The following is a 26,915-nucleotide window of genomic DNA, read 5'->3' as shown; positions in this document are numbered from 1 at the left end:
TATATATATATATATATATATATATATATATATTTTCTTAAAAATATTTAATTTCTATCGAATTAAAAATGGAAATTCTCTATCGATTGACATGAGCACTTTTAAAAATTATTATTTTATTTTTAACAGAAACATAATAGGAATAAAATCTTAAGTCACGTATATACAAAAACAATTGTAAATTATAAATATTATAATGATTTCCAAATTCATTTAGATATTTAACGTATTATAATTATGAGAAGGAAGTTAAAAAAGAAAAGGAGTTCATATTAACTTAATTTAGCATTTTTCCATTGCATTTTATAAAATGTTTACATGGGGAAATATTTACAAAAATATGAGTAGGGTATGATGAAATGTAGAAGATAGGAAAAGGGGTGAACAATATAGTTTTATAAACGATTTAATTGAGAGTACCCCGACATTGAGGAGCTCCACATAGGCAAGGGATTTTATCATCCTCCAATGGAAATTTATAATCATATGTAATTTCTTCGTTAACTCCTATTGGTTGTTTACTATAGATTACAATTTTCTTCTGGCTCTCAATTGTAATTACTTTTGCATAACAATTCGGCTGAAAATGAGTGAAAATTAATAATATAACTTTCGAATTATTATATAAATTTATAAAATATATTCTATGAAAATGAAACAAATACTAGTATAGTACTCACATTGCAGCTATGATTAATAAATCGTGCTAAATTTCCACACTTTGTTGCATCAATAATTGTATCTAAATCAATGCGGAAAAGATAAGAACTACCGATACCGGTAGCTTCGTATTGAGACTCTCGTAAATCAGCAACAACTGGTCTAACCATTTGACCAACATATTCGATAACCATTTCATCAGCTGCAATTGGTTCCATAGCAAATAAACCCCAATCATGTATACCAGATTTAGCAAATTTCAATTGTTTTTTTCTAAACTATAAAATAAAATAAATGAGATTAATTTTTTGAAATAATTAAATATAGTCTATAATCAATGATTTATAATCAATGTAATCAAAATACAACTAAATTCTTACTTTCAACTGATTAAATTTAAGAAGGTCGCTATCAGTATCGATACCGAAAGCTGTTAATAACCGACGTTGATTACTTCGAGCTTCGCGAGATAAAGCTTGCATTTTACCAGTTAAAGCTTTAGTATTGTTCTTTGGACCATTCATTGTTCCATCACCAGAGGCATAAGAGCCATTATTATCTTCAACGTCATTGCTTCGTTGTATACTTTGCGCATAATGATGCTATAAACAATAAATTTTAATAAATTAAAAAATTAATAATTATATAAAAATTAATAAAAATTATTTTTTATTATGTTAATTCATAATTATGGAAGTTAAATATGGAAATATAAATATATATATTTTACTATGAACTTTTAAAAATATTTTTTTTTAAATTTGAACTTTAAAAAATCTCACATTAATAATCTCTAGTTAAGGATTATTAAATATTAATAATTATTAAAATAAAAAATATATACCTTATGCTTAGCTTTTTCACGTACATCAACTTTATAATATCCTTCCGTTCTTGCACTTCCGCTTGTATGCAATCTAAGTTCATCTCTTTTTCTTCGTTTTGCAGGACTTGGAATATCAGTTGGAGGATGATCGACCCAGTGTGTATCATTTAACCAATAACCTTGACTATCATCAGCTAATAAAGCTTCGTAACTTCGTCTTAAATATTCCACATCCTCTGCGTCTATTCCTCTAGTTAAAAATTCATACAAAATAGCCATTTCCGACATAAGATCACGTTCTTTGTATGTAACTATTGGTTCCTCAACTTTTTTTGGATATTTCTCATAAACATATTCATTTTCGATATTTTCTTTCTCTCCTTCATGATTTTGATGAACACGCATTTTAGTATATTTATTGTATTTTCGTTTCTCTACTTTATGTGTTTTGTCTTTGTTCTTAGATAATTTTACAATTTTTGAGGATTTAAGTTTTACAGGTTTTATTGGTGCTGAAGGCGTACGAAGTACAGATTTTGCAATTTCTGATTGTGTTGGTGGCAATGAATATGAATGTTCCATAAATACTTGTGAAGCTTGTGAATTTTTTGGACTTTGTTGGCTATTGAGTCGAAGATCAGCTTCAGCCTGATACCTAATTAATGCAAAATAAAATAATATAAATATTATAATATATTATATATAATATATATAATATATAAATAATATATATAATTTATGTAAATAATATATATAATGAATATATTTTTATTTTTATTTAAATTTACAAACCGTAATCTTCTAATTTCTAAGCTTTCTTCCTCCGAATCGGTAGTAGGTATTTCACTAAACATTTCAATTTTTTCCGATTCTTTTAATATAGGTTCATCGTTAATATACTTAGCAGACATAGTTTGAAGAGCTCTAATAATATTTGGTTGTACAGGTCCCGGACTTCTATGTCTTATAATATTATCTTGGCCAGCTAATGTTATTAAAGCTTCTGCTGCAGAATTTTCCATTTTTTGTATATCACATGATTCTTGTTTACCTGATGCTATTGAAGTATTTTTTATTTTTTTTTGTACTTCATCTTCCACATTCTTTGTTTCTATATCTTCATTGACTATTCGAATGTTTTCAAGATATTCTTTATCCACAGATTTATCATCTATTTTTTCATTATCTTCTTTATCACTTTCATACTCCAATGGAGATAATACAGGGCTAGCTTCATCATCACATTGTGGAAATTCATTTGAATTTACATCTTTTATTTTAATGTTAGGTATTGGTGTCTCTCTACCAGTAGGAGTTGGACAGTCTAATGATCTTTGAATTGCAAGTTCTGTTAAAATATCAGGATCTTCACTGTTGCAAGCCAAGGGTTGATGATCTGACAAATGGCTGTCTGTGTCTTGCTAAAAATAAAAATTATTTTTAAAAAAAATATAAAAAAATATAATAGATGAATGTATGTTTACAAAAATTATTTGTAATTTACTAAATTATATACCTCATCTTCAAAATTTCCAGAACATACTTCTTCATCAGAACTATCACTTGAACTATTAGAAGATTCACTGCAACTCATTTCCTCACTACTACTCTCACTCGATGCAGATGATGAGGAAGACGATGAAGAAACACTAGGAAGAGAAGTAATTGGCCTTTTAACTTTTTGCACTGATGCTAAGTCAAGATCACTATCGCTTCCTATGAGTTCTGTATCAGCATGATCAGATTGACGACTATCTTCATCTTGTGGTAATGGGCTTGGAGCTTTAATTTTGCGCTAATAATATAAATAATGAATTTTATAGTTAATATATATTATATTACTAAATATTCATATATATTATTAGAAATAAAATCTCATATAATAAAAATAACAATTCTACCCTGAAAGAAGGCATCTTTGGCATGCTAGCTCTAATGCCCAAACCAAATCCATCATAATTAAATCCAAGTGGAGTTCCTTGTTCCAACAGTAATGATAATCCTTGAGGTTTTTGACTTTCTTCTTTATTACTGTTATTAACAGTGGTATTTTCTCCTTCTTGATTTCGACTTTTCTCCGACTTCTTTTCATCCCACCATACTTCAAACAGTTTAAATGCCGTATTTTCAATCATTTTTTTATTAAAATCTTTTTTTAGAATTTGTTTTAATTCATTTACAACTCTGTTTAATACGCCATTAATAGTAGGACCCTAAATGTTTAAAAATTAAATTATGTAATATTTAAATTGACAATAATAGATATATATTTGATATATATTATTTAAAAAATAATATAATATATATACATACTTGTGGATTATCTTTTGTAATATTGTGATTTGCCATAGCATGAAGTCTTGATTGAAAAGATGGATAATAATTTGCTCCTTGATGATTTCCTACTGTTCCAGAAAATGATGTAGTATTTGGTTGATAATGACTTTGTAAATATGTTGTTCCATAGGGATATGGATATTGTGCTGGTCTTGGCCAATGATACATATCACTGGCTGGATAATGAGTTAAATGTCCAGGATAACCAGCTCCTGGATATAACTGACTCGTGGGTTCTGTTTGAGCTATAACCTATATTTAAGTAATAAAACATAAATAAATAGATATAATTATATTCACTTAATATTTTTATTATTACCTCTTCAATTTTTTCATCCCCTGAACTTAATGGACTTAATGACATTCTATCATCATCAGGCGGAGGAGGAGGTGGTGGATCTTTTGGTGGTTCTGGTTCAATTTCATCTGGTGCAGGACTATAACTACCCAATAATGCTTCATCTTCACTTGAACTTATAACACTTCCTAAATCTTCATCAACAGAGAATTGATTAATGCTATTTTCATGCACTTTCCATCGTTCTTTATTCCTTTCTCTAATTTTTTCAAAACATGATTTATATGTTTCAAGAGATAGAAAAGGACTTGGTGGTTCTGAAAGCATTTCATTATCTGCATTAACAGATTTTTTTTCATCTTCAGAATCACTACCAAACTGCAAAAAAGGTGGTGCCATTCCCCCTGCTTTGTCTTTCAATAACATAGCAATTCTAGTATCCAAATCTAATGTTTTACGAGTTTCTATTGGTGAATCTCGCGATGAATTTTTTGTAACATTTTGATTTTCTTTTTCTTTTTTAGGTATATGATGTATTTTTACATTAGAAGTCTTAGAAATTTGAATTGTATTAGAATTAGGATTATCTAAATTTGTCCCATGTTGAACAGGCCACATAGAAGATGATGCATAATTTGCTGTTCCTGTATTATTTCCCCACCATATGTTTGAATTTTGCTGCATTGAAAGATTTTGCGATACATTTTGTGGCATATTTGCTAAATAATTATTTGGAGGTTGATGATGATAATTACTATAATAAAAATCATAATTTGTAGCTGGAGTAGAATTTTGAGAATAATTACTAGAATAATTTAGTTCACTAGGTGCAGTACCATAGCCTAAATCACTTCCTGCACTGCCACTAGGAGTAGGATAATCTCTATATTTATTGTATCTTGAATTTTCTATATATGTATCTCTTGATTTTTCTACAGTGGATATCAATTTCTTATTACTTCTGAAATCATCTCTTTCTTCACTAATCATTTTTTCAATTGGAGTTTGTTTTCCTTGTTCATTTTCGGATTTTATTTCTTTCTCTATTTTCTTTTCTGGCTTTTTTTCTGTAGTTAATTCATCATAAATTTTTTTACACTCTTCTCCAAATGCATCAAGAAATACTTTTAAAACTTTACCCATCACAGATGTATTATTTAATTTTTCAACACAAGCTTTTGAAGCTTTTGTAGTTTCAAACACTACTCTTGCAATTCCAAGATGTTTATTAGTTACAGGATGATAATAAACAATGAGTTCTTCTACAGCTCCAAATTTTTGAACCATGTCTGATAAAAAAGTTTTATCAATATTGTCATTTAAATGACAAAATGTCACTTCAAGCGGAGGGGGTTCACCACAATAATTAGAGTCAATTTTAAATCTAGGTACAGGTAAGTCAAGTTGTTCTAAACGAGTCCAAATTCTTGTTAATTGTGATCTTGGATCTCTAGGTTGAACTTCAGGATAAGTTGGATCTCCTGGAACCATGCCATCATATCTATATAACTTTGTTGCACCTTTTACCAAGAATGGATCAACTAATAGTTTATAATTTCTTGGTTTTTGAGGTGTTTGAATTACAGGTGTATCTTTTTGCAAATGTAATGCATGGGTATGGCTATGTTTTGATGATTGACTTGAATTTTGAGATACACTTTGTAAATTTCCATGTGAATGACGATGACGATGTGAGTGTGTATGTGAATGTCCATGTCCATGCCCATGTCTCTCCATTCCGTTCATTGCCTCCAAGCATTATCCACTCATAAATTGCTGTAAATAAAATTTATCAATAATCATTGTATTATATAAATAGATGTTTTATATGTTGTATTATATAAATAGATGTCATATTAGATGTTAAAATATAAAAAAATACAATTTTTTTAAATATTAAATAACATTATATATTTAAAGTAGTAATTAATAGTATAGTAATTAAATATTTAAATAATATATTTTATATAACTTAAAATATATAAATATAATAATTAAACATTTATGTATTTAAAAAATATTAACGTATATAAAATGTTACATTATTATATTTTAATTAAAAACAATATTATTAATTAAAGACTTGAAACTTCTTACATATTATTTTTAATCAATAAAATTGTGAAAGTATTCAATATTTAAAAAAAAATTAATAAATGTATAAATGAAACAAGTAAAATAAAATTAAATACAATCATCAAAATGCACTTCTTAAAATAAAATATAAAAACTTACAATAATATAAAGAATATTATTTGTTAATATGAAACTTAATACATATTAAAAAGATTTATTCTGAATTTTAACTTACTTCCAGTTTGTTTTTGTTTTTCTGGTGAATTGCTTTGATTGTTAATATAAGAAATTCATGTTTCAATAAAACATAACCTCAAACATTTCGAAGGTTTTAGGTTGGACTTTAGTACGAAGAAATATTATGACAATCATTTCATAAAAAGAATTCTTATATTATGTCTTTTAAATTTACTTTTTTGTATAAACTCCAATCAAGTGAAGATTTTTTGTGAAAAACACAGTCCTCAAATTTTGTACAAGTATGTTCCGGTTTTTTCAAAAACTTGTAATTTTTCAACTTGCTCGAATAATGTTGTATTTACTACATGGATGTTATTTATACATCAGCCTTGATACTTGACTTTTCTTTATTCTTCGTTGACTTTTCTTCGTGAAAAAAGTACAGGTTTATTGATACTACCTTTCCGACCAGCGCAAAACTACCTCAATGTTTGACTGTTAAGCACAACGCACTGCGCCCCGATTTTCCTAATTTTTCACAACTAATAATCAGTAGTACAAACAATAGTACGCAAACTAACTAATTCAGTGAAACTTATTCCACTTTAACTTTATGTGTAGAATACGTTTACTGTATTTTAACAAATTTATAGCTTTAATAAAACTATGCGAACAGATTCAGATGACGCCATCCTTGTTACAAAGAACATGACGGTCCTTTTAATCATTTTACTAAATAAATCATATTAATATTTTTAATAAGAATAGATATTTTACGTTATCCATAAAACAATATTTATAGAATTGTTCCAAAAAATTGTTACGCTAAAGTATCCCAAATGAAAGTCCAAGTAGATAACAGAGCCAAATATTCAACATTTTTTTTTCGTTTCCTACTCTGTCTTGATTCACAAATTTTCGTACAGTTGAAAAAATAGTTGAAAATTTTGCCTACCGCTGGCATTCTGTATATTTACCAATAATTTACAAAGGTAATTAAATGTTTAACGACAGTATTGCAAAATAATTGCTGAAAATCTTCTTCCCATACAATCTGTAGTATTTAATCCACGTATTGGTCAGTTGCGATCTAAGAGAATTTTCTGGCTACCTATTAACAAATCAACTTTCTGCTTTTAAAGAAAATTGCGCATTATCATGCGCACACGAAAATATACATGAATACTATACTTCATATCGAAATAAAATTTTAAATATCACATATTTTCAACATTGACATAAATTTAAGAATGGAAGACTTAATTACTTCTGAAATAAATATCGTCAATGAAATTGCAAATGCATTCGCCTTGATATTTATAAATGCAATATAGTAAATAATAATATATTTCATAATTTATAAATAAAATTTAAATAGAGTAATGACAAAATAATGATTTCTTTTAATAATCTAGTTTATTAATTATTAATAATTTTATTTATATAAAATATAGCTTAAATTATAATTAATTGTTTTGAAATTTTATTCGGGTATCTTTACAATTAAATTCATGAAAACTTTTTAAATTGTAATAAAATCCATATTAATTATCAAAATTATTAATACTTTTACTTTTTAATTTATAATTTACTTATTTATATATATTAAATTTAATATGATTATATTTTTTAATTTATTGCACAATTAAAAAAATAAGAACTTATATATTATTATCTGTTTTCATTAAATATAATAATTTTTTTTTTTATTTTGTTATAAAATATAATTTCTTAAGCATTTTTGTTTTATCATGTATCACGATATTTATAGAAATCGTACTTAAGTTTTGAGTAAATTTTCTAACACAACTGCCATCAAATATAGTTCATTTGTAAGACAAGCAACCCAGGTTAAGATTTTCTACCAATTAACAGTCATATTACAAGCCGGAAATTCAGTGCATGTTCAAAATTAATTTATAATCTGTGTAAAATTAAATAAAAATATGTCTTTCTTACAAAATATTTTTAAACGTTACATCCCAACTGTAAAGGCTGAAGATGAAGAAATAGTTGATCCTCAAAAACTACTTCGTGTAAGCAAAAATTGTTATATAATACTCGTATTACAATAATTCAAAATTTTATTTTTCAGTGTTTTACATTCATAATTAATATTTATTATTGAATTTATTATTTTATTTTTTTTTATCATAAATGTATATATTTAATTAATTTATTTCTAATATAAAATATAATTTATTTGAAATTTTATATAAAATTATATCAATAATATTATTAATTTGTAATTAAGTTTTATAAAAATTAAAAATCTTATTTTAATATATATATTAATTTGTATTTTCAATAAATATATCTAAATAATATAAAAATTAAGTAATTTGTTGCCATTCAAATTTTTTTCATTAAAATAATATTCTATATCAGTTTTTTATGAACTAAATTTATAAAAAATTATAAAAAATTAATAATATTTTATTATGTAATCATACATTGATGCATATAATATATTATTTAAATTATGAATATAAATATTAATATTTTAAAAATCATTTAAAGATATCAGAATATATTGTTATTTATTTCTTAGGAAAAATGTTCAAGACTACCTAAATGTAGTGCTATGCAAGATAAATTAAACACTTGTAACGACCGTGTTAATTCAAGAAAACAAACTGAAGAAACTTGTATGGAAGAATTAATTGATTATGTAGAATGTGTAGATCATTGTGTAGCAAAAACGCTTTTCACTAAGCTTAAATAAGGTTATGATTTTATTAAAAATGTGATTTTTATTATAAAACATGTTACAAATTAATTCAATACATTGTAGATAATATGTAATGTTAGGAATAAATGATAATATATCAATAAATAGTAATTTTTATCGATACTTTTTCATTTAAAATTTAATACCTATAAATTTTTTTAACAAACTTTCAACAAGAATAATCATATAATACAGCAAAGTATATATAATGGTTTGCTCAAAATAATACAAATTTTTGGTATATTTTTTATGACAAATGCATATGGAATGATTATTTTATTTACAATATGAATATGTAATTTATTTAGGCTTTTTTTTCATTCAGCACCTAATTGCAATACATCAAAACATACTGCACAAACACGAACAGGTTTATTTAATCCAAATTTTACGATTGGAACATCTTGATCAGAACATTTATTGCACAAAATTCGACCACAATGACGGCTAGAAGTTTACAAATTAATTTTAATATAATTTAATATAAATATTAAATAAATTTATATAAATATTTCATAATTTTCATACCAGTGATGTTTTCGCATTGTGAGAGAAAATTTTGTACCACATTCTAAGCAAAGATCTTTATCAGCCCATGGTGCTTCTTGTGTCAAGGAATCTAATAATCTGTATAATAATTGTTTCGTTGCTACTTGATAATTGAAAATTGTAATACCTTCTTTATTCATAGAACCTAAACATGCACCAGCCTTTACCAAAGTACGACAAAGTTGACCGTTTCCTTTCATATAAGCTATCAATAATGGAGTATTGCCATCTAAATCTTGAATAAAATGTTTCTTTTAATTTCAATTTATAATAAAATATTATTTTAAATAATGTTTAGGATTTTTTGTGTTAAAAAATGATCAATAATTCAAATAATTATCAAATTATTCAAAAAATAATGTTTTTTTTATTTTAAGTAAATAAAAGAAAAAATTATTTTTCTCTAAATAAATATTCTAACATAATTTTAATATTTTGAAATAAAATAGTTTTATGTGTTTACCTGCATTATTTACTGGATATTGTGACATACATTCTAAAAAAAGTTCACATATAGTTGCAGCATTATCTTTTCCACATCTAGCTAATTCATGTAAGGGATTTCTTCCTTTAAGATTTACAGCCTCTGCATCCAATGTACATTCAGTTAAAAGTGTTCTTACTACTGATACATGACCTTCTCTTACAGCTACATGCAATGCATTATCACCATCTGCATTTATAGCATCAAAATTAATATTGTTCTAAAATAAAAAAAGAAAATAATTATTTCAAATTAAATTAGTTTAAATATTATATATTGTTTAAAAAAATTTTTTAAATGTATTTTTTAGATCAAATATATATATATATATATATATATATATATATATATATATATATATATATATATATATAAATTATTTTATCACCTGTAATAAAGCAGATATAATTGATGCATGACCTGCTTTTGCAGCAGTATGCAATGCAGTATTTCTATTCGCATCTGTATCATTAACACGTGCACCAGCCAATATTAAACTTCGTACTAACATTTCATTTCCAGAAACTGCAGCAAGATGTAAAGGTGGAGTTTGTGTAACATCATGAACTCTAGAATTTACATCTACCTACAAAATGAAAATCATTTTATTATACATGTATTTTTTATGATTAGTTTATCAAATACTTATTCAAATTTTGATAAATATAAATTTAAATATATTGTTACATAATTATTAAAAATGATTACCTGTATAGACATCAAGAATAATATGCTTTCCATATCATTCTTTTGAATAGCAGTATGTAAAAAGTTTCTGCCTTTATTATCACATTGTTCAGCAGCTTTGGGAAGCCGTTCCAATATTGCTTGAGCTGCTTTGTTGTTCCGAAATGTTAAAGCTGTTGCAAATGGTGTTAAACCTTTTTTATCTCTTATATTTAAATCTATATTAGGATGATAAAGTAATAAAGAAATAATTTGCGAATGTTGATTTTGTATGGCTACGTGAATTGGAGTTTTTCCTTCAATATCTCGAGCATTTACATCAGCATCATGTTCAATAAGTGTTTGTATCACTTGTTCTAAACCCCATTGACAACATAAATGTAAAGGAGTACATTCATCCCTTGCTTCATCACCTCCAGTACCATCTGGGCCAGGTCTTCTAGGTGCGTTTAAATCACAACCACTACATACATATAAGTTTACATTTATAATATGATATTTAATAATAATGTTAATAATAATGATATTTAATAAAAATATGTCAAATGTGAATACCAAATCTTTAAAAAAATATCAGAATTACGAATTTTGTAAAGTTAATATATCATTTTAAAAAATATATTTTTTATTTTATTATTTTCAATAAAAAAATATATATTCTATTTACCTCCTTATAAGGAATTGTGCAATATCCTCTTTGTTATGATCAATTGCTCTGTGTAATAATGTTTGTTGACAATTATCTGGACCAGAATTCCAACAATCAGTATCTGCTCCATATTTAACTAAAATAGATGCTACATCTTCTTGATCTGAATCTAATGCATCCCATAATGGACATCCTATAGAAGTATCTGCACCCCTTTTACAAAGAGATTCTACAACTTCACCAAGTCTACAATGTACAGAAAGTTGTAGTGGAGTTTCCCCATTTGCAGTCCTAATAATTAAAATTTTTATTGAATTATAATTAATAAATAATTAATAAAACTTTCATACAAAAATTTTCATATAGATAATGTATTCATTTAAATTATTTAAAGATTTTAGATCTTTATGATAAATGATTATTTCATTTATACTTATATATTTTAATAGAAGAATAGATTGCTAATTATAATTATTTTATTTTAATTATAATAATTAATATATTATTTTTATGAATTTTTATATAAAGTTTCTTGTAATGCCTAATATTAAATAATATTCAGTTAAATGAATTATATGGTATAATAAATAAATATGATTCTTTCTTTAAAGTATTGTAATACTGTTTACCTAATATTCATATCTGCACCATTTTCCAATAAAAAAATCGCTGTTGCTGAATCTTCTTTTAATATTGCTTGATGTAACAATGTTAAACCTTCTTTATTACATTGATTGATATTCGCTCCAGCTTTTATTAACGCTAAAACTATATCTTTGCCTTTTTTAAATGGAGCTTTAATAGCCAAACTCAAAGGTGTTTCATTTGCGTTATTTTTTAAATTTAATTGGGAATTTGAATTAGGTGTATCTAATAATTCTATTACAATATCAAAATATAAATTCAAAACGGCAATATGTATTGGCGCATCACCAGTAGACAATGTAACTTCATCAACTGGAAAACCAGTTTTTAATAAAGCTCGCGTTAAATTTTTTGATCCAACTTTACAAGCTTCATGTAAAACTGAATATCCTTCTTTATTTTTTTGCATCAAATTATCTTTACAGTAATCAATTAAAAATAATGCTGCTTCTTCTTTATATTCTCTTATTAAAACATGTAGTAAAGTGTCTCCAGTATTTTTATATAAAGGATTTGGAGTTGCACCTTTACTTAAAAGTTTCTTAGCAAAAAGTTCATTGAATGGATCTGTTGTTTTCATTGCAATACACAATGAAGTATCATCTTCATTAGTAGTTCTATCCAAGTCTATACTTTGGCATTCTAATAATATATCAAAAAGTAATTCATTTCTCTCTTGAATACAATTGTGTAAAGCAGTCCTATAAAAAAAATAAAAAGTAAAATTAACAAGAAAATATATAATTTTAATTAAATGTTTAATCTATTTCATATTTTATTATAAAATAATCTTCAAATAATAACATAATAACATAAAACTACATTTCATAATTGTCTTTGGTGAACTATTCATTTTAAATCAATATCAAATAATTCTAATTTTTATATATTTTTTTTACTATTTTTTATTCGGTTATTATTATTTATTTCTTTTTAAAATGAATTATTGATTTTGAATATTGGGTTTGATATTGAGTTAATTATAAAAATATATAAAAATATTTAAATAATATATATGTACCATCCTCTATGATTTTGTAAATTAGGATCGATACCGGCTTGAAGTAATCGAGATGCAACTGTTAACATATCTTTTGAATTATGCTTTGTTATCAAATGTAAAGCAGTACATCCTTCAAGTTCTTCAGGATTTTTTATATCCCGTACATTTCCAGTCAGTTTTATAGCTTCGCATAATTCTTTTATATTTTTATTATTTTCCAATTGTTCTATTATAAATTCAGCTGCATAAGAATCTCCTTTAAAAATAGCAGCTTGAAGTAAAGAAAAACCTCTCAAATCTTTTGTACTTAAATCAGCTCCATGTTCAACCAAAGTACGCGCCAACGATGGTTGACGAGATTTTAAAGCAACTTCTAAAGGCGTTTCTCCTTTATGATCCAAAGCATTAACAGCTTTCGTTAACTGAAAAATATAAAAATAATAAAATAATTTATTATAAATATAATTATATATTTATTATATTTATTATAAATATATATATTTTAAATATCTCTTATATATTCATTATGTATATGAATTTTTTAGATTAATAATTTATAAAAGAAATACATATCGATAATTTAATAATTATATTTTTAATTTATTTTAAATTTAATTTATATAATTTATATAATTTATGACTACATATGATGAAATTACAATAATGAAATTTCATATATTCATAAATTTCATTTAAAAATTAAAACTTTTATTAAATTAATTTGATTGAGAACCACTGTTTTGATTTTATGCCAAAGTATATTATATGCGTACGCCCAACGAACATTTGCACATGGATATACATATATGTATGTTTGTGTTACCTACAAGTTAGTATTAAGAAATACATAAGCAGTGTAAAAGATTAAATAAAAAAGAATGTGAAGATTAGATTCTGATACAACATACAACAGGAAGAGTGGTTTATAAAGAATAGAATAACCATAATGTGGCGTGTGATAGAGTCAGCTAACCATAGTCAGTTTCTATTAAAAGGAATATATTTTATTGTAGCACAACGAAAAACAGTTAATCGAAATCCTGTGATCGCTATGTGATGTTTAGTGAATATTAATGAAGAATTTTTAAGAATGTGTAAAAATATTTGATTAATTATAATCTATTATGTGATGAAATTAAACGTAAATACAAAATTTCTCATAATATTAATTTTTAAATATTTAAGTATGAATTTATTAAATTATTCCCATATTTTTTAATTAATATTTATTTATGTAAAATTTATGAATTATTATTATTTTATTTTTATATTATAATTTGATATTTTTAATGTTATTAAATAAATATTAAATAAAATTTATAATTTATTTTTTATAATTTATGCATAATAAATTTTTTATTATATTAAAATAGCATTACACTATATTAGAATATATTAATATATATTATATAGTGTAATATTAATATATATATATATATATATATATATATATATATATATATATTAATTATATATTAAAGATTATTATATAATTATATAATTATTTTACTATTATTTTTATAAAAATCATTATAGTAATTTATTTAATTTTAAATATTTCATAATTATCTAATAGGGATATTGAAAAAGAAAGGTACAGAATATTATCATATACTTTCAAGTAAATTATTGCAACTATTTTTATACAAATATTATTTTTTAATGTTAAAGATAAAAATTTAAATACAAAATATTATTTTTAATACGAAAATATATAGTTACACATTATAAATCATTATAAAACATTATAAATCATATAAATATACTAATTATTACAATAATATAGTTCATTTAAAAATATTTATATTGAATTTTTATTTTTAAACATTTCATTTTATTTTTAATATTCAGTATATATATATTGCAAATATACTCAGTAATTATATTGTTAATAAATAAAATTGTTTTAGGTTTGCATAATGATGATGATGAATTGAACTTTAATATAAAGAAATGTAAATGAAAATTATGTCAAAATAGATGTAAATATCAGCTATCCTAATTGTGTGATTTCTATTTAATTATAAATGAAATGACCTTCCAAATATCAATCAAACAATCAAACAGAATCTTGCTAATTGCTATAATTTTTCTATGTATGTTTATTTTTAAAAATATTTTAATTTTAATAATATAATTAAAATTTTAATATTAAAAAAGTTTCTATTATTTCATGAGTAATTATTTAAATTTTATATTATTTAATATTTTTAGGTATAATAATAATGCCAATAACTACAGAAGGTATTACATGTTTTAAATGTTTTGCATCACAACCTGGACATGAAAAAACTGATTTATTATGTTCTCAATTTGATGGAAGTTCTCGATTTCAAGTACATTGTCCTTCATCTACACTTTGTAGAAAAAGAACAATTTATTCCAAATTTAAAAGTAAGTAAATTTTTGTTATATATAAATTAAAAAAAAAAATATATTTAATCTGTTTTTTTTTATCATCTTCTTTTAGCATCTCTAGTCACAGCTGTAGAAAGGGACTGTGCTCCTCAAAAACGTACAGTACGAATTTATAGCGATAATAAGTGGCAAAACAAAGAAGAAATTGTAACATCAGCTTACAAACAAGGTTGTTTTATTGGTGAAGATAGAGGAGCACCAGCAGGTCCACCAGAATATTGTTTTTGTGGTCATCATTTATGCAATTCATCACAATCAATTGAAACCATCAATATATATAATATTTTTATATTAATAACAGTATTTCTATTTGTAACATTATTATGATATTTTTCTTTAAGTACTTATTGTGATAAGGAACATTTTTTTAAATATGTATTCATAATAATTTGAAAAAAGTATAAAAAAAAATTAAAAAAAAATTATTATAAAATAAATAAAAATAAATTTTTGTTCTATAATACTATATTAAATCTCATCAATCATTAAATTGTAAATTAATAATAAAAAATATCTGAATAAATAGATAACATAATAATTCTGCATTGGTTATCGTTATTGAACTAGAATAAGATTAAATTGATATTGATATTACTAATATTTGTGAAATGTATTTAATTATTATAAAAAAGTATTTAATTAATTTATTTTTAAATGTATTTTTTATTTTACTATTTATAGAAAGAAAATAATAGAATAAAAAACTATCATATATATCAAATGTATCAAATATAATTATTATTACAAAATCTTATAACCTATTATAACCTATTTACAAATAAAATCTATTATATACAAATAAATAAATATACATATAATTTAAAATATATAACTTACCCCTGAATTATTTTCTACTAAATATAAAAAAACGACATCTTCCCTCATTATTCGAACAGCAGCATGTAAAGGATATTTACTTTTAGTTTGTAATAATTTATATAGCAAAGAGCCAGGCATTTCTTTAAAGTCTTCTCCTGTTAAATCTTCCTAACAACATGAAATTTTAATGAATATTGTTTAATTAGCATTTAAAAGGAAATTGAAATTATATAATTTAATATTTATTTCTACTTTTCTTACCCAATGTGCCGAAATCAAAGAACTACAATGTTCTTTTAATCTCTGAGCGCCTAATTCTTCAGCAGCTGCATATAATTGAACACAATCTTTGAGTCCTACAATTCCAATTAAATATCTTTCACATTGATCAACTAAATCTAATAATTGAAAATTAGATGCTGCTTTCATTAAATCTAATGTTAAATTTTCTTGTAACACCTTTCCTGTATATATCCATTTCAACAATATTAATCCAACATTTGGCTCTAAATTAGTCCAATCTAAAGTACATAAATATTTTTTATTATATTTATATATATATATTTATACATAATTTTTCTTCATATATTTTTTCATGTTTTACCTAAAATAGTTACTTCGGTTAATATTGATTCACTAAAAAAATCTGTTCTAGCAGACAATATAAATTTATGTGCTGGTATTTCCTGATCCCTCAATTTAATAGTTATGTCACTAAAAAATAAATATTTATTAATGATCAAATTTATATTATAAATCATGATTTATGATATAATATATAATAAAATAATAGATAATAAAGTAATTATAAACCTATAACGATGTTGATTGAATAACGATGCAATAGTTGTCAAAAGTCTACTAATAAATCCAGTATCCTGTTTATTTGCAGTAACAATAGCATATTCACGTTGAAGTTCTATATTGGTATTGTATAAATTAACATACTGTTCTCGTAATAAAGATAAATGTTGTTGCCACTTTTGAGCTTCTGTAGAATCTTCTGAAGGATTTGAAATATAAAATAATCAATAAAAGACAAAAAAGTACATTTTATACTTACCCATAATTATACGAATAATTATTTTCACTTTTCTAAAATATAATTTAAAAGTTATTGCATATTCGGCTTTTTATGCTAATTTATATTTGTTTCACATAATCCATTTTATGAAAATATATATTAGAAAAATTAGATAATAATATATAATACTATAGATTAGATAAAAATAAAAAATTTCAGTAGAAAACTTCCGAAAATAGTGTCGATTTCACTGATACTAAAAAAAATATATTAATAAGATTCTAACACATATCGTACGCCCACATACAGTATTCATTACATTTGTAATTCACATATGTAAGATATGTATATATTTTCTTTTCTAAAGAAAATGTAGCCACACTTTTAAAAGACAGAAAAAGTTCCTATATCTAATTAAAATAAAAAATTATAAATTTTAGTAGCGGCATTATAAAAATCCAATTTTATTAATAATTAAATTTATTATATTATATATATATGTGTGTGTGTCTGTGTGTGTATGTGTGTTCATTTTTTAAAAATGAATTTATCAACATAATTTGTAAAGAAAAAATGAATCAACTACTTTTATATTTAAATATCGACAATAATATGCAACTTGACTATGAGACTTGATATAGTTTCAGTTAAGTTACTAGAAATTACTAGTTTCTAACTCTTACAATTTCCCGCAATTTTATAAAATATTTGCTTCTAACAATATATTTGTTGTCATGGTAAATCACATAAACAAGATTATAATGAACAATTATAGTTCAGTGCTATTCAATTATATGATGTTTCTACAAATTTAATATTTTTTAAGTTTCACTTTTCTCTAAAATTTTGCTATAATTATATTAAGTTATAATTTTAAATAATTGTGTAGATTATTTCATATATATATAAATATATATATATATATATATTTACTTTTATTATTCATACATTTATTTATATATATATTTATATATTTATACTCTATAATATAAAATAAAATAATTTACTATAATAATAATATTACAAAAATATAATTTAAAATATAATATTGTGTAAGTTTTACAGTCAAATTTTATTATAAATTTAAAAGTATTTACTATAAATTTATAAAGTAAATGAATTTATATAAAAATAATGTTTCCAATTTTCAAATTAGAAATATGAATTTTCTCATCAAATTAAAAATTACTTTTTTTTAAAAATCAATTAACATAAATAATTATAATTATGTTTATAATATTTACATATTTAATAATGGAATGATTAATTATAATAATTGAAAAATAAGTATTTTAATTTATTAAAAGAAATGGAAATAAATCAAATTAATAATTTATTATTGAAAGAAAATATACATAAATTATTAGAAATGTGTGCTTCAACAACTAACAAAGGTATTTATAAATTAATTCATATATTGCCCAACTTCAAGTCATGGCATATTTGATATTTATTACTTTTCATTTTATCTTTATTAATTAATTTTCATAATAATTCTCATATAATATTTACATAAGTTTTTTTTTCAAACGAATACATTTAATGTGCAATTAAAAGAAGTTAAAAGAAATTATCATTTATAAATTCATTATATTATTTTTTCAATATAAATATGTGCAACAGGAATATGTGCTTCAGATTTGACAGAAATATTTTGTAAACTTGAAGATTGTAATCAATCAAAGTTGACAATTGGAATGTTTTTTGAATTTATGAAACTTGCATATCAAGTTAATAATAATTGTGAAAATTTAACTACAATATTGACTTCAATAAATAAGATTGATTGGAGTAAATTAGCAAAAATTGATTTAGATTGTACTACACAAAATTATAATAGCACAGATGAAAAATATATTAATAGTGATGTCATGCAGAAACATAAAAGTACTAATGCAACAAAAGAAATTTCATCTGAAACAAATAATACCAATATTAAATATTCTGTACATTGCATTGTACCTTCAGATGCAAAGTTTAAAAATGAATCAATAGATATTTATAATCAAAATTTAATAACTGATTTTGAAAAATGCAATCAAGTAGGGGAAACTTCATTACAAGTAGAAGATGCAAAGATTATAAAATCTGTAGATACAACTAAAAATTTGTTAATTACCTTAATGAAGACAAATTTAAGTGATGTATTACATGAAGGTTTATTAGATTCTGTATTGCCATATATGATTCCAAAACCTACTATTTCACAACCTATTATTAAAAAATCTATTACAAATACTGAAGTAAAGAAAAGTAATTCATTAAGTAATAATATTGAAACAAGAACGATTACAAATGTTGCACATAAAGAAAAAGATAAGAAATTGAGTAAAAGATCAATTGAGTAAGTTTTATTAATAATTAATATTAATTTAAATTAAATTTAATATTGATATTAAAAAATAATTTTTTATAGAATTAATAACAGTTTTTATTCTATGCTTGTACAGCAATGAAGTGGAAATTCATGTTTGCGATGAAGAAAAGAATATTAAAAAAAATTTCCGTTGCCCTCAAAAACTTCTTATTCAAAAAATGCGTTATTTTGCTGATGTGACAGCAGGTCAAAAATTGGAAGAAATAGATATATCAGTTCATTGTGATGTTACAATTTTTGATTGGTTAATGAGATGGGTGAAAAAAGATATTATAAAAAAATCAGAATGGCCAATTTTGGAAATTAATAATGTTATTCCAATAATGGTGTCAGCATCTTTTTTACAAATGGAACCATTATTAGAAAGTTGCTTACAATATTGTCATGATAATATGTCTGATATATTGAAAACATCAACAGTTTTAACTGGTTTAGATGATAATCTTTTAATAAGGTATTTTTCTTTTTCTCTTTATTTTATTTCTCTATATTTTAAATACTTTAAATATTTATTATTCAAAAAAATATATATGAAAAATAATAGATGTTTATTTAATTTATAAATTTTATTTTTTTTATTTTGTTTTTGATTAATTATATATCATTTTTAGTTGATAATTTTTTCAGATTAGTAGAACAATTTACAAATGAAGATGTTGAAGCATTGAAAGATAAAAAAGATAAAATTCAAAGTAAATTATTTTGTAAATTGATTATGTCTCTTGTTGAAGTAATGCCAGATAACAAAAAAGGACATTATAGTTCTTTAGCAACATTATTTAAATGTAGTAAATGTGGGAAAAATATTATTCAATCAGTTTCTAATTATGTACCATGTATTTCAAGTGCAATGAAAATTGATAATTATGGAAATATTCATAGTAAACACATAAGGTATATTAATTATTATACTTATATAAAAAGTTAACACTATAAGATTTATATAAAATAATTATATAGATAATTATAATGAAATCTATATTATTTAGAGATTTAACATGGACTTTAAATGATTACATTATTACTCTTCGAACGGAGTTACGTTCGTGGCGTAAAGTTTATTGGAGGTTGTGGGGTGATTGTCATTTTTTATTTTGTACACAGTGTAATATATATTTTCCAATTCATCAATATGAATGGTGCTGCTATCATGCAGAATTTCCACAATTTTTTATTAATGAACAACAGCGACCTATACCATTTCCTTTAGGCAGATACCCTTGTTGTAGTCAAAGAGCATATAAATTTGAAGTATTACCAAATCACGAAGGTTGTAGGTATAGGGTAAGCATTTGTTAGTATCACTTTTTTTTATTTTAAAAACTTTTAAAAAATATAAGTTTTATAATTGTAGTAATAGTATTAAATTATTTTATTTTTTCCATTTCTATATAGCATATTTTTTTTCACTTTAGGAACATATCCCAGATATTAGGACACAAAGAGATATAAGTATATTGAATATTTTTACAGTACATAGAGAAGTAATAGTTATGGAACCACCACAATTATTTTTCCCAGAAAAAATTACTAGACTAGTAGCTCGTGATGTATCACTTCAACCAGGAAAATTAATGTGCAAAGATGTAATGTGGTGGGTTGGTTTAGAAATTGCTCCACCTCGACCAAAACTTGGACTTTTAGGTAAATTAATATTTTTTAATTTTATAAAGAAATAATAATAATAACAAATATTTAGGAAAAATTTGGAGTGGATCAGGATTTCGACGTTTATCCCAAATGCAAGATTTACAAAAATCATTACAAAAAATTCGTCAGCAAGTTTCTATTACAACTGATACTTCATCAATTACATCTTCGATAACAGATAGTGATATAGATGATGGTATTACAACTTATGAAAATACTAGCATTGATGAAGAATCAAATCAAAGTGAAGAATCTCATGCATGGTCTTCATTAAAATCAAAAAATAAAATTAAAAAAAAATTTAGAAATGAAATAATGTGGAGGTGATATATCTTATATAGAAAAAATACATATTATAATATTGTTTTAAAATATTTAAATTATTTATATTTATTAAATTATTTATTAATATATTTATTATATTTTTATAATTATTATTATATTATATATTATAAATAATTTTAGAAATAATGGTCGATCTTGGAGTGGTAATTTAAATGTAAGACATAATCAAGATAATCAAAGAGATTTCGAAGAAAGTGCAGCTTTACAAATGATAGCACTTCTAACAAAAAGAATATCTGCAGATTCTTCTTCATTATTTAAATCGTCTAATAAACATAATCGGATAAAAAAACAATTAAATGGTATATTTATTAAATATTATATTTTTAGAAAATATAAAGTTTTTATTATAAATAAATATATATATAAATAATACTATTTAAAGCAGGAGGGATTTATACAAAATTGGAAACTGAACTTCGTGATCAACTAAATCAGTCTTATAAAAATAAAAATATAACTGGGAAGTATTTTCTACGTTCAAAATTAAATAAATCATAAGTATTTCAGACTAGTATAATTGTTATTAAATGTTTTGTATGTTGGACTTTTATTAATTAATATTTATTATACTAAATGAACAAATTTGTATATATTTTTCTAAAATTAATTTATTTAACTTATTTCTAAAATTTATTTATAAAATTATTTAAAAATTATATATCTCTATAATAATTATTAAGATATACAATTGATAAAAATATATATAATATTTTTCAATCTTTATTTAAGATTTTGTTACAAAATTAAATAAATCTTAGAATAAATGGTACAAAAATAAATATTATGTAGTAATTAAAATAATATAAAACTAGAAGAAATACTTATATTATTTGTATAATACTATTTTTAGGAAAAAAATTGAGATATATATTTAGGATTCTGTTTGTTTCTCATATAATTCAGTTCTATCTAACAGATTGTTAAGTTCTTTTTCTGTAAAAACTGTATTGAAAAATATTAAAAATTAATTATTACTAAAATCATATGAAATATACATATTATAATTATATAAAGAAACATTAATGATTTACCTTCATTTTTTGATGCAACTATTTGACATTCTTTTGACTGTAAAAGTTTTTGCAGTTTCAATAAATCTGCTTTATTATTAATATTTATTCCTTGAACAGATTTAGAAATTACTACTTTTTCTAAAAGGCGTTTTGCTTCAGCGCGATTAATAATTACTTCATCAATAGTTCCTTTGGTACATAATTTGTATATCATTACTGGACGTGTCTGTCCTATTCTATGGCAACGTGCCATAGCTTGTATATCTACTTGAGGATTCTGTAAAAAAGATTTATTTTAATAATTATTTTTAATAAAAGCAGTTTTTATAATTATCAATAGGGATAATAATAATGAAAAATAATAAAAAAAAAATATTTTGATAAAATTTTTTAAAAATATAACTCAATAATGATATATTTTTTTAATTTCAATGAAATATTTTTTTATCAAAACTTCTATTTTCTTTTAAGTTTTATAAAAAAAAAAAAAAACAAATATAAAAACCAATATACCCAATCAGAATCATATATAATAACAGTATCTGCTCCAATAAGATTTAATCCAACACCACCTGCTCTTGTAGATATAAGAAATAGAAATATTTCAGGATTTGTATTGAAATTTTGAATGTTTTCTTTTCTGACTGAAAGTTTAATAGAGCCATCTAGTCTGACATATTTAAAATCACGTAATGAAAGATAATCTTCAATAACATCCAATATCATTGTCATGGTAGAAAATAATAAAACTTTATGCCCTTGTTTTTTAAGTCTTGCAAGCATTGCATCTAAGACCAGAAGCTTACCAGATGATGTAACTAATTCTTCATCTATTTTTGGCAAGCCATCTGGGCCTAGTGGACAATGTATTAAATATGGATGATTTACAATTTTTTTATATAAAAAAACTGAAATGAAAAAAAAAAAGAGTAAAAATGAAATATTTTTTTATTTGTTATGAATGATTTGTATATGATTGACATAAATAAATAACTTACGATTGCGAGTCTGAACATTAATTAAAAAATCTCGATTCCGTTCTGTAACATCAGTATATTTTTTCCACATTGATAAATCTTTTTTATTTCCAGGTCTTATTTCTTTCCAAGATTTTGTATTTTCTTCATCGTTATCTTCATCACTTTGCTGAAGTGAATTATTTGATAATATTTTATTTTCAAAGTTAAAGTTCATAATATTATTCATATTTCTTAAAACACATTTTCTTTTAGGTCTATTACCATCTTCTGTATATATAATTGGTTCTTCTTCAATTTTACTTAACTGATCTATATCATGATTTAATACTGCTTTATATAAACTATGTTGTAATTCTGTCAAAGGAGCATAAACAACTAATTGTTTTTTTGGTGGTACTTCTAAACAAACATCACTTTTTTCACGTCTTAACATAAATGGTTGTAATATTTCACGTAATGATGATAGTACACGTTTTTCTTCTTCTAATTTTAAGAATTTTTTAGCACCTTCATCACCCTGATGTTTTTTTGCATTAAACCATGATTCAAACACAGCTAAATCATCAAAAATTTCTGGTAATAAAAAATTTAATAATGACCACAATTCTGCTAAATTATTTTGTAATGGTGTACCTGTTAATAAAAGTCTATTCATAGACTTACAAGACTTCAAGAGCCTATAAAATCATAATAAATTATCTTATTTATAATTTGATATTTGTAATATACATAAATAATTAAATTTTAATTAACTTACTTAATGAGTTGACATTCATGATTTTTAATTCTATGTCCTTCATCTACTATTATATATCTCCAACTTAAAGATTTAATAAAACTATTCTCATGTAATGGTACTTCAAAACTAGTAAGCACAATTGGTAATATACTATAATTTTCTGTAATTTTATATTTTTGTTTAATTTTTTTCTTCAATATTATTTTTTCTTCTTGTGTTCCATGAAATACTACAACAGGTAATTTTGGTGCAAATCTTTCAAATTCTAATACCCAATTTGGTATAGTTGAAAGAGGAGCTACTAATAAATATGGTCCATCTTGTTTTTTTTCAATAAGATGACATAGTAAAGCTATAACTTGAATTGTTTTTCCAAGACCCATTTCATCAGCCAAGATTCCATTTAAACCATTTTCATAAAGAATTTTTAGCCATCTGAGACCTTCTTTTTGATAATCTCGTAAATCTCCATTAAAATATTTTGGTATTTCAACAATAATATTATCAGCATTTTCAGAATCATTGATTAATTCATTTTCAATCTCTTCTACACTTAAATTCAAACTATTTTTATTTATACTTATTTTTTCTTGTACCTACAAAATTATACAAAATTATAAATCACTAAAAAAATAAAAAATAATATGAAAAAAAATAAGAAATATTACATTATAATATTTACATTTTTGGATATATATTTTTTTAAATTACGATTTTTTTTCTTTTCTTTTTCTTGAGGTAATTTATTTTCATCTATAGAATTTATTTTTTTTATGGCTTTATTAGTTTTATTAATATCTTTCTCTAAACTGTTGTCAATTTTATTAACAATATATGAAGCATAAAATTTGCTTCTAGTTAATAAATGCATTAATCGTTTATATTGTTGTTCTTGAACTTCAAGATTATATTTCTCTTCTGCTAATTGTCTATTTTTAGCTTTTTCCTGTAATTTTCTCTTCCTTTCACTTATTGTAGAAGTTTCTAAAGGTTCATTGTTAAATTTTACATTGTTCACAATTTTTGAATTGTCTTTTTACATGTAAAAAATAAAATTAATAATAAAAATTATTAATAAAAAATATTTTTAAATATAAAATTGATATATATTTTTAAATTATTGTTTATTATTATATAGTTGTTTATTAAATCATTCAAATTCTTTTTTTAGAAAAAGAAATATATTTTATAATTATTGTATAAAATTAAAAATTTTTAATCATTTCAATATAATTATTTTAAAATAAAAATCATAATAAAATAGAAATCAACATAAAATATAAAAGAATAATAAAAGATATTTAATATTTCATACAAGATTGAAACATTAAATTTATATTATAAATTTTAATTTCATATTTAAAATTTATTTTATTAATATAAATTTGATTTCAAAATTTTATTATGAGTGATTAATTTATTGTTACTTTTAATATGAAAGTTTTACCTGTAACCAAAGTCGTATCATTCGAAATATCATTTTTTATATCACAATTATTATTTTCCATTTTCCATTTGATAAATAATTAACTATTTAATAAATAATAATGATACTTGAAGTTCTTAAACTTAAAAACAGAAATAAATGTGAATATTTCACGTGTAAATACTAAATCCCGCTAAATCATTAACTTGATCGACTTGGACCAATAACATTCACCATTTTAAATTCACCGTTAGTTTTAAAGATAATATAAAAAAAATCTTATTTACAAAAGTTATCGCATGAAACATGATATAATAACATTATTTTTTCCTTTTTAATAAATTATGTAATTATTTTAAATAATAACAATTATTAAAATAGATTTAAAAATTTTAAAAATAACAGAAATTAATAACAGATTCTTTTAATACTTAAAATTAAAAACAAGAGAAATTATTAAAAGAAGATATATATTATTTATGTTTATTTTATATTTATTAATTTTAATAACAATTTATTAAATTTTCTTTAACAAAAAATAAATTTTTAACTAATTTAATAAAATATTATTTTTTAAATTTAATTTAATTTAAGAAAGTTAAAAAAAATAATTAATATTTAATCAAAATTTCTTTTAAATAACAATTTCAATATTAATATTATTTTATATATATATATATATATATATGTATATATGTATATATGTATATGTATATATTTTAAAAGTAACTATATATTTTATATTAGATTAAAGCATTATTTTTATTATTATTATTATTTTTAAAAACATAATGAAAATTATAGGTAAAATTATTAAAATAATTAAAATTATTTAAACTTATAACATTATATTGAATTAGTATCAATAAAAAACAACGAAAACAAAAAAATATTTTTTGTTAAATACATATTTTTCTTAAGAAAAAATTACTATTAATATATATTATGTATGCGTATTTATTCATATATATATATATATATATATATGTATATATA

General features: G+C 22.6%; 6 protein-coding genes across 9 annotated transcripts; 3 read left to right on the top strand and 3 right to left on the bottom strand.

Annotated features, from left to right (window-relative positions):
• Positions 1-272: 272 nt before the first annotated feature.
• LOC411985 (histone-lysine N-methyltransferase SETD1) lies at positions 273-7,473 on the bottom strand. The gene is made up of 10 exons (XM_395451.7): positions 6,433-7,473; positions 4,143-5,897; positions 3,800-4,075; positions 3,388-3,699; positions 3,003-3,281; positions 2,279-2,907; positions 1,505-2,141; positions 1,041-1,262; positions 681-938; positions 273-580 (listed from the first exon to the last, which is right to left on the bottom strand). Exons 2-10 carry the CDS (start codon positions 5,865-5,867, stop codon positions 407-409), a joined length of 4,512 nt encoding a protein of 1,503 aa, XP_395451.4. The 5' UTR covers positions 5,868-5,897; positions 6,433-7,473; the 3' UTR covers positions 273-406.
• Positions 7,474-8,153: 680 nt separating this feature from the next.
• LOC726316 (cytochrome b-c1 complex subunit 6, mitochondrial) lies at positions 8,154-9,231 on the top strand. The gene is made up of 2 exons (XM_001122063.4): positions 8,154-8,413; positions 8,929-9,231. The coding sequence occupies exons 1-2, from the start codon at positions 8,324-8,326 to the stop codon at positions 9,100-9,102; spliced, it is 264 nt and encodes an 87-aa protein (XP_001122063.2). The 5' UTR covers positions 8,154-8,323; the 3' UTR covers positions 9,103-9,231.
• On the bottom strand, positions 9,111-17,730 carry LOC726291 (rabankyrin-5). 3 transcript variants are annotated; one of them, XM_006559861.3, is made up of 13 exons: positions 17,426-17,730; positions 17,176-17,362; positions 16,967-17,076; positions 16,624-16,883; positions 16,381-16,530; positions 13,144-13,547; positions 12,107-12,823; positions 11,496-11,768; positions 10,850-11,291; positions 10,530-10,727; positions 10,121-10,361; positions 9,637-9,892; positions 9,111-9,555 (listed from the first exon to the last, which is right to left on the bottom strand). In XM_006559861.3, the coding sequence occupies exons 1-13, from the start codon at positions 17,427-17,429 to the stop codon at positions 9,426-9,428; spliced, it is 3,372 nt and encodes a 1,123-aa protein (XP_006559924.2). In that variant the 5' UTR covers positions 17,430-17,730; the 3' UTR covers positions 9,111-9,425. The 3 variants fall into 3 exon arrangements, with proteins under 3 accessions (XP_006559924.2, XP_001122042.3, XP_006559926.2); XM_001122042.5 differs by having other exon boundaries at positions 17,176-17,365; positions 17,426-17,717; XM_006559863.3 differs by lacking the exons at positions 17,176-17,362; positions 17,426-17,730 and having other exon boundaries at positions 16,381-16,526; positions 16,967-17,082.
• LOC100578472 lies at positions 13,891-16,086 on the top strand. Its single transcript, XM_003249530.4, has 4 exons — positions 13,891-14,266; positions 15,036-15,221; positions 15,340-15,519; positions 15,596-16,086. The coding sequence occupies exons 2-4, from the start codon at positions 15,158-15,160 to the stop codon at positions 15,868-15,870; spliced, it is 519 nt and encodes a 172-aa protein (XP_003249578.1). The 5' UTR covers positions 13,891-14,266; positions 15,036-15,157; the 3' UTR covers positions 15,871-16,086.
• Positions 17,731-18,695: 965 nt separating the features above from the next.
• LOC412000 (uncharacterized protein KIAA1841) lies at positions 18,696-22,297 on the top strand. Of its 2 annotated transcripts, none has more exons than XM_006559860.3 (9): positions 18,696-18,780; positions 19,010-19,730; positions 19,837-20,217; positions 20,391-20,657; positions 20,753-21,047; positions 21,179-21,407; positions 21,463-21,736; positions 21,879-22,060; positions 22,144-22,297. In XM_006559860.3, exons 1-9 carry the CDS (start codon positions 18,696-18,698, stop codon positions 22,257-22,259), a joined length of 2,550 nt encoding a protein of 849 aa, XP_006559923.1. In that variant the 3' UTR covers positions 22,260-22,297. The 2 variants fall into 2 exon arrangements, with proteins under 2 accessions (XP_006559923.1, XP_016773411.1); XM_016917922.2 differs by having other exon boundaries at positions 18,709-18,780; positions 22,147-22,297.
• A 250-nt stretch (positions 22,298-22,547) lies between these two features.
• Positions 22,548-26,236, bottom strand: LOC726235 (lymphoid-specific helicase). Its single transcript, XM_026444278.1, has 7 exons — positions 25,941-26,236; positions 25,176-25,525; positions 24,512-25,089; positions 23,773-24,431; positions 23,288-23,682; positions 22,793-23,051; positions 22,548-22,703 (listed from the first exon to the last, which is right to left on the bottom strand). The coding sequence occupies exons 1-7, from the start codon at positions 25,999-26,001 to the stop codon at positions 22,633-22,635; spliced, it is 2,373 nt and encodes a 790-aa protein (XP_026300063.1). The 5' UTR covers positions 26,002-26,236; the 3' UTR covers positions 22,548-22,632.
• Positions 26,237-26,915: the final 679 nt, after the last annotated feature.

The sequence above is a fragment of the Apis mellifera genome, linkage group LG1 (genome assembly GCF_003254395.2).
Source record: "Apis mellifera strain DH4 linkage group LG1, Amel_HAv3.1, whole genome shotgun sequence".
NCBI lineage: Eukaryota > Metazoa > Arthropoda > Insecta > Hymenoptera > Apidae > Apis > Apis mellifera.
Note: the sequence above shows the minus strand (reverse complement) of the source record. Positions and strands in the feature narration are given on the sequence as shown.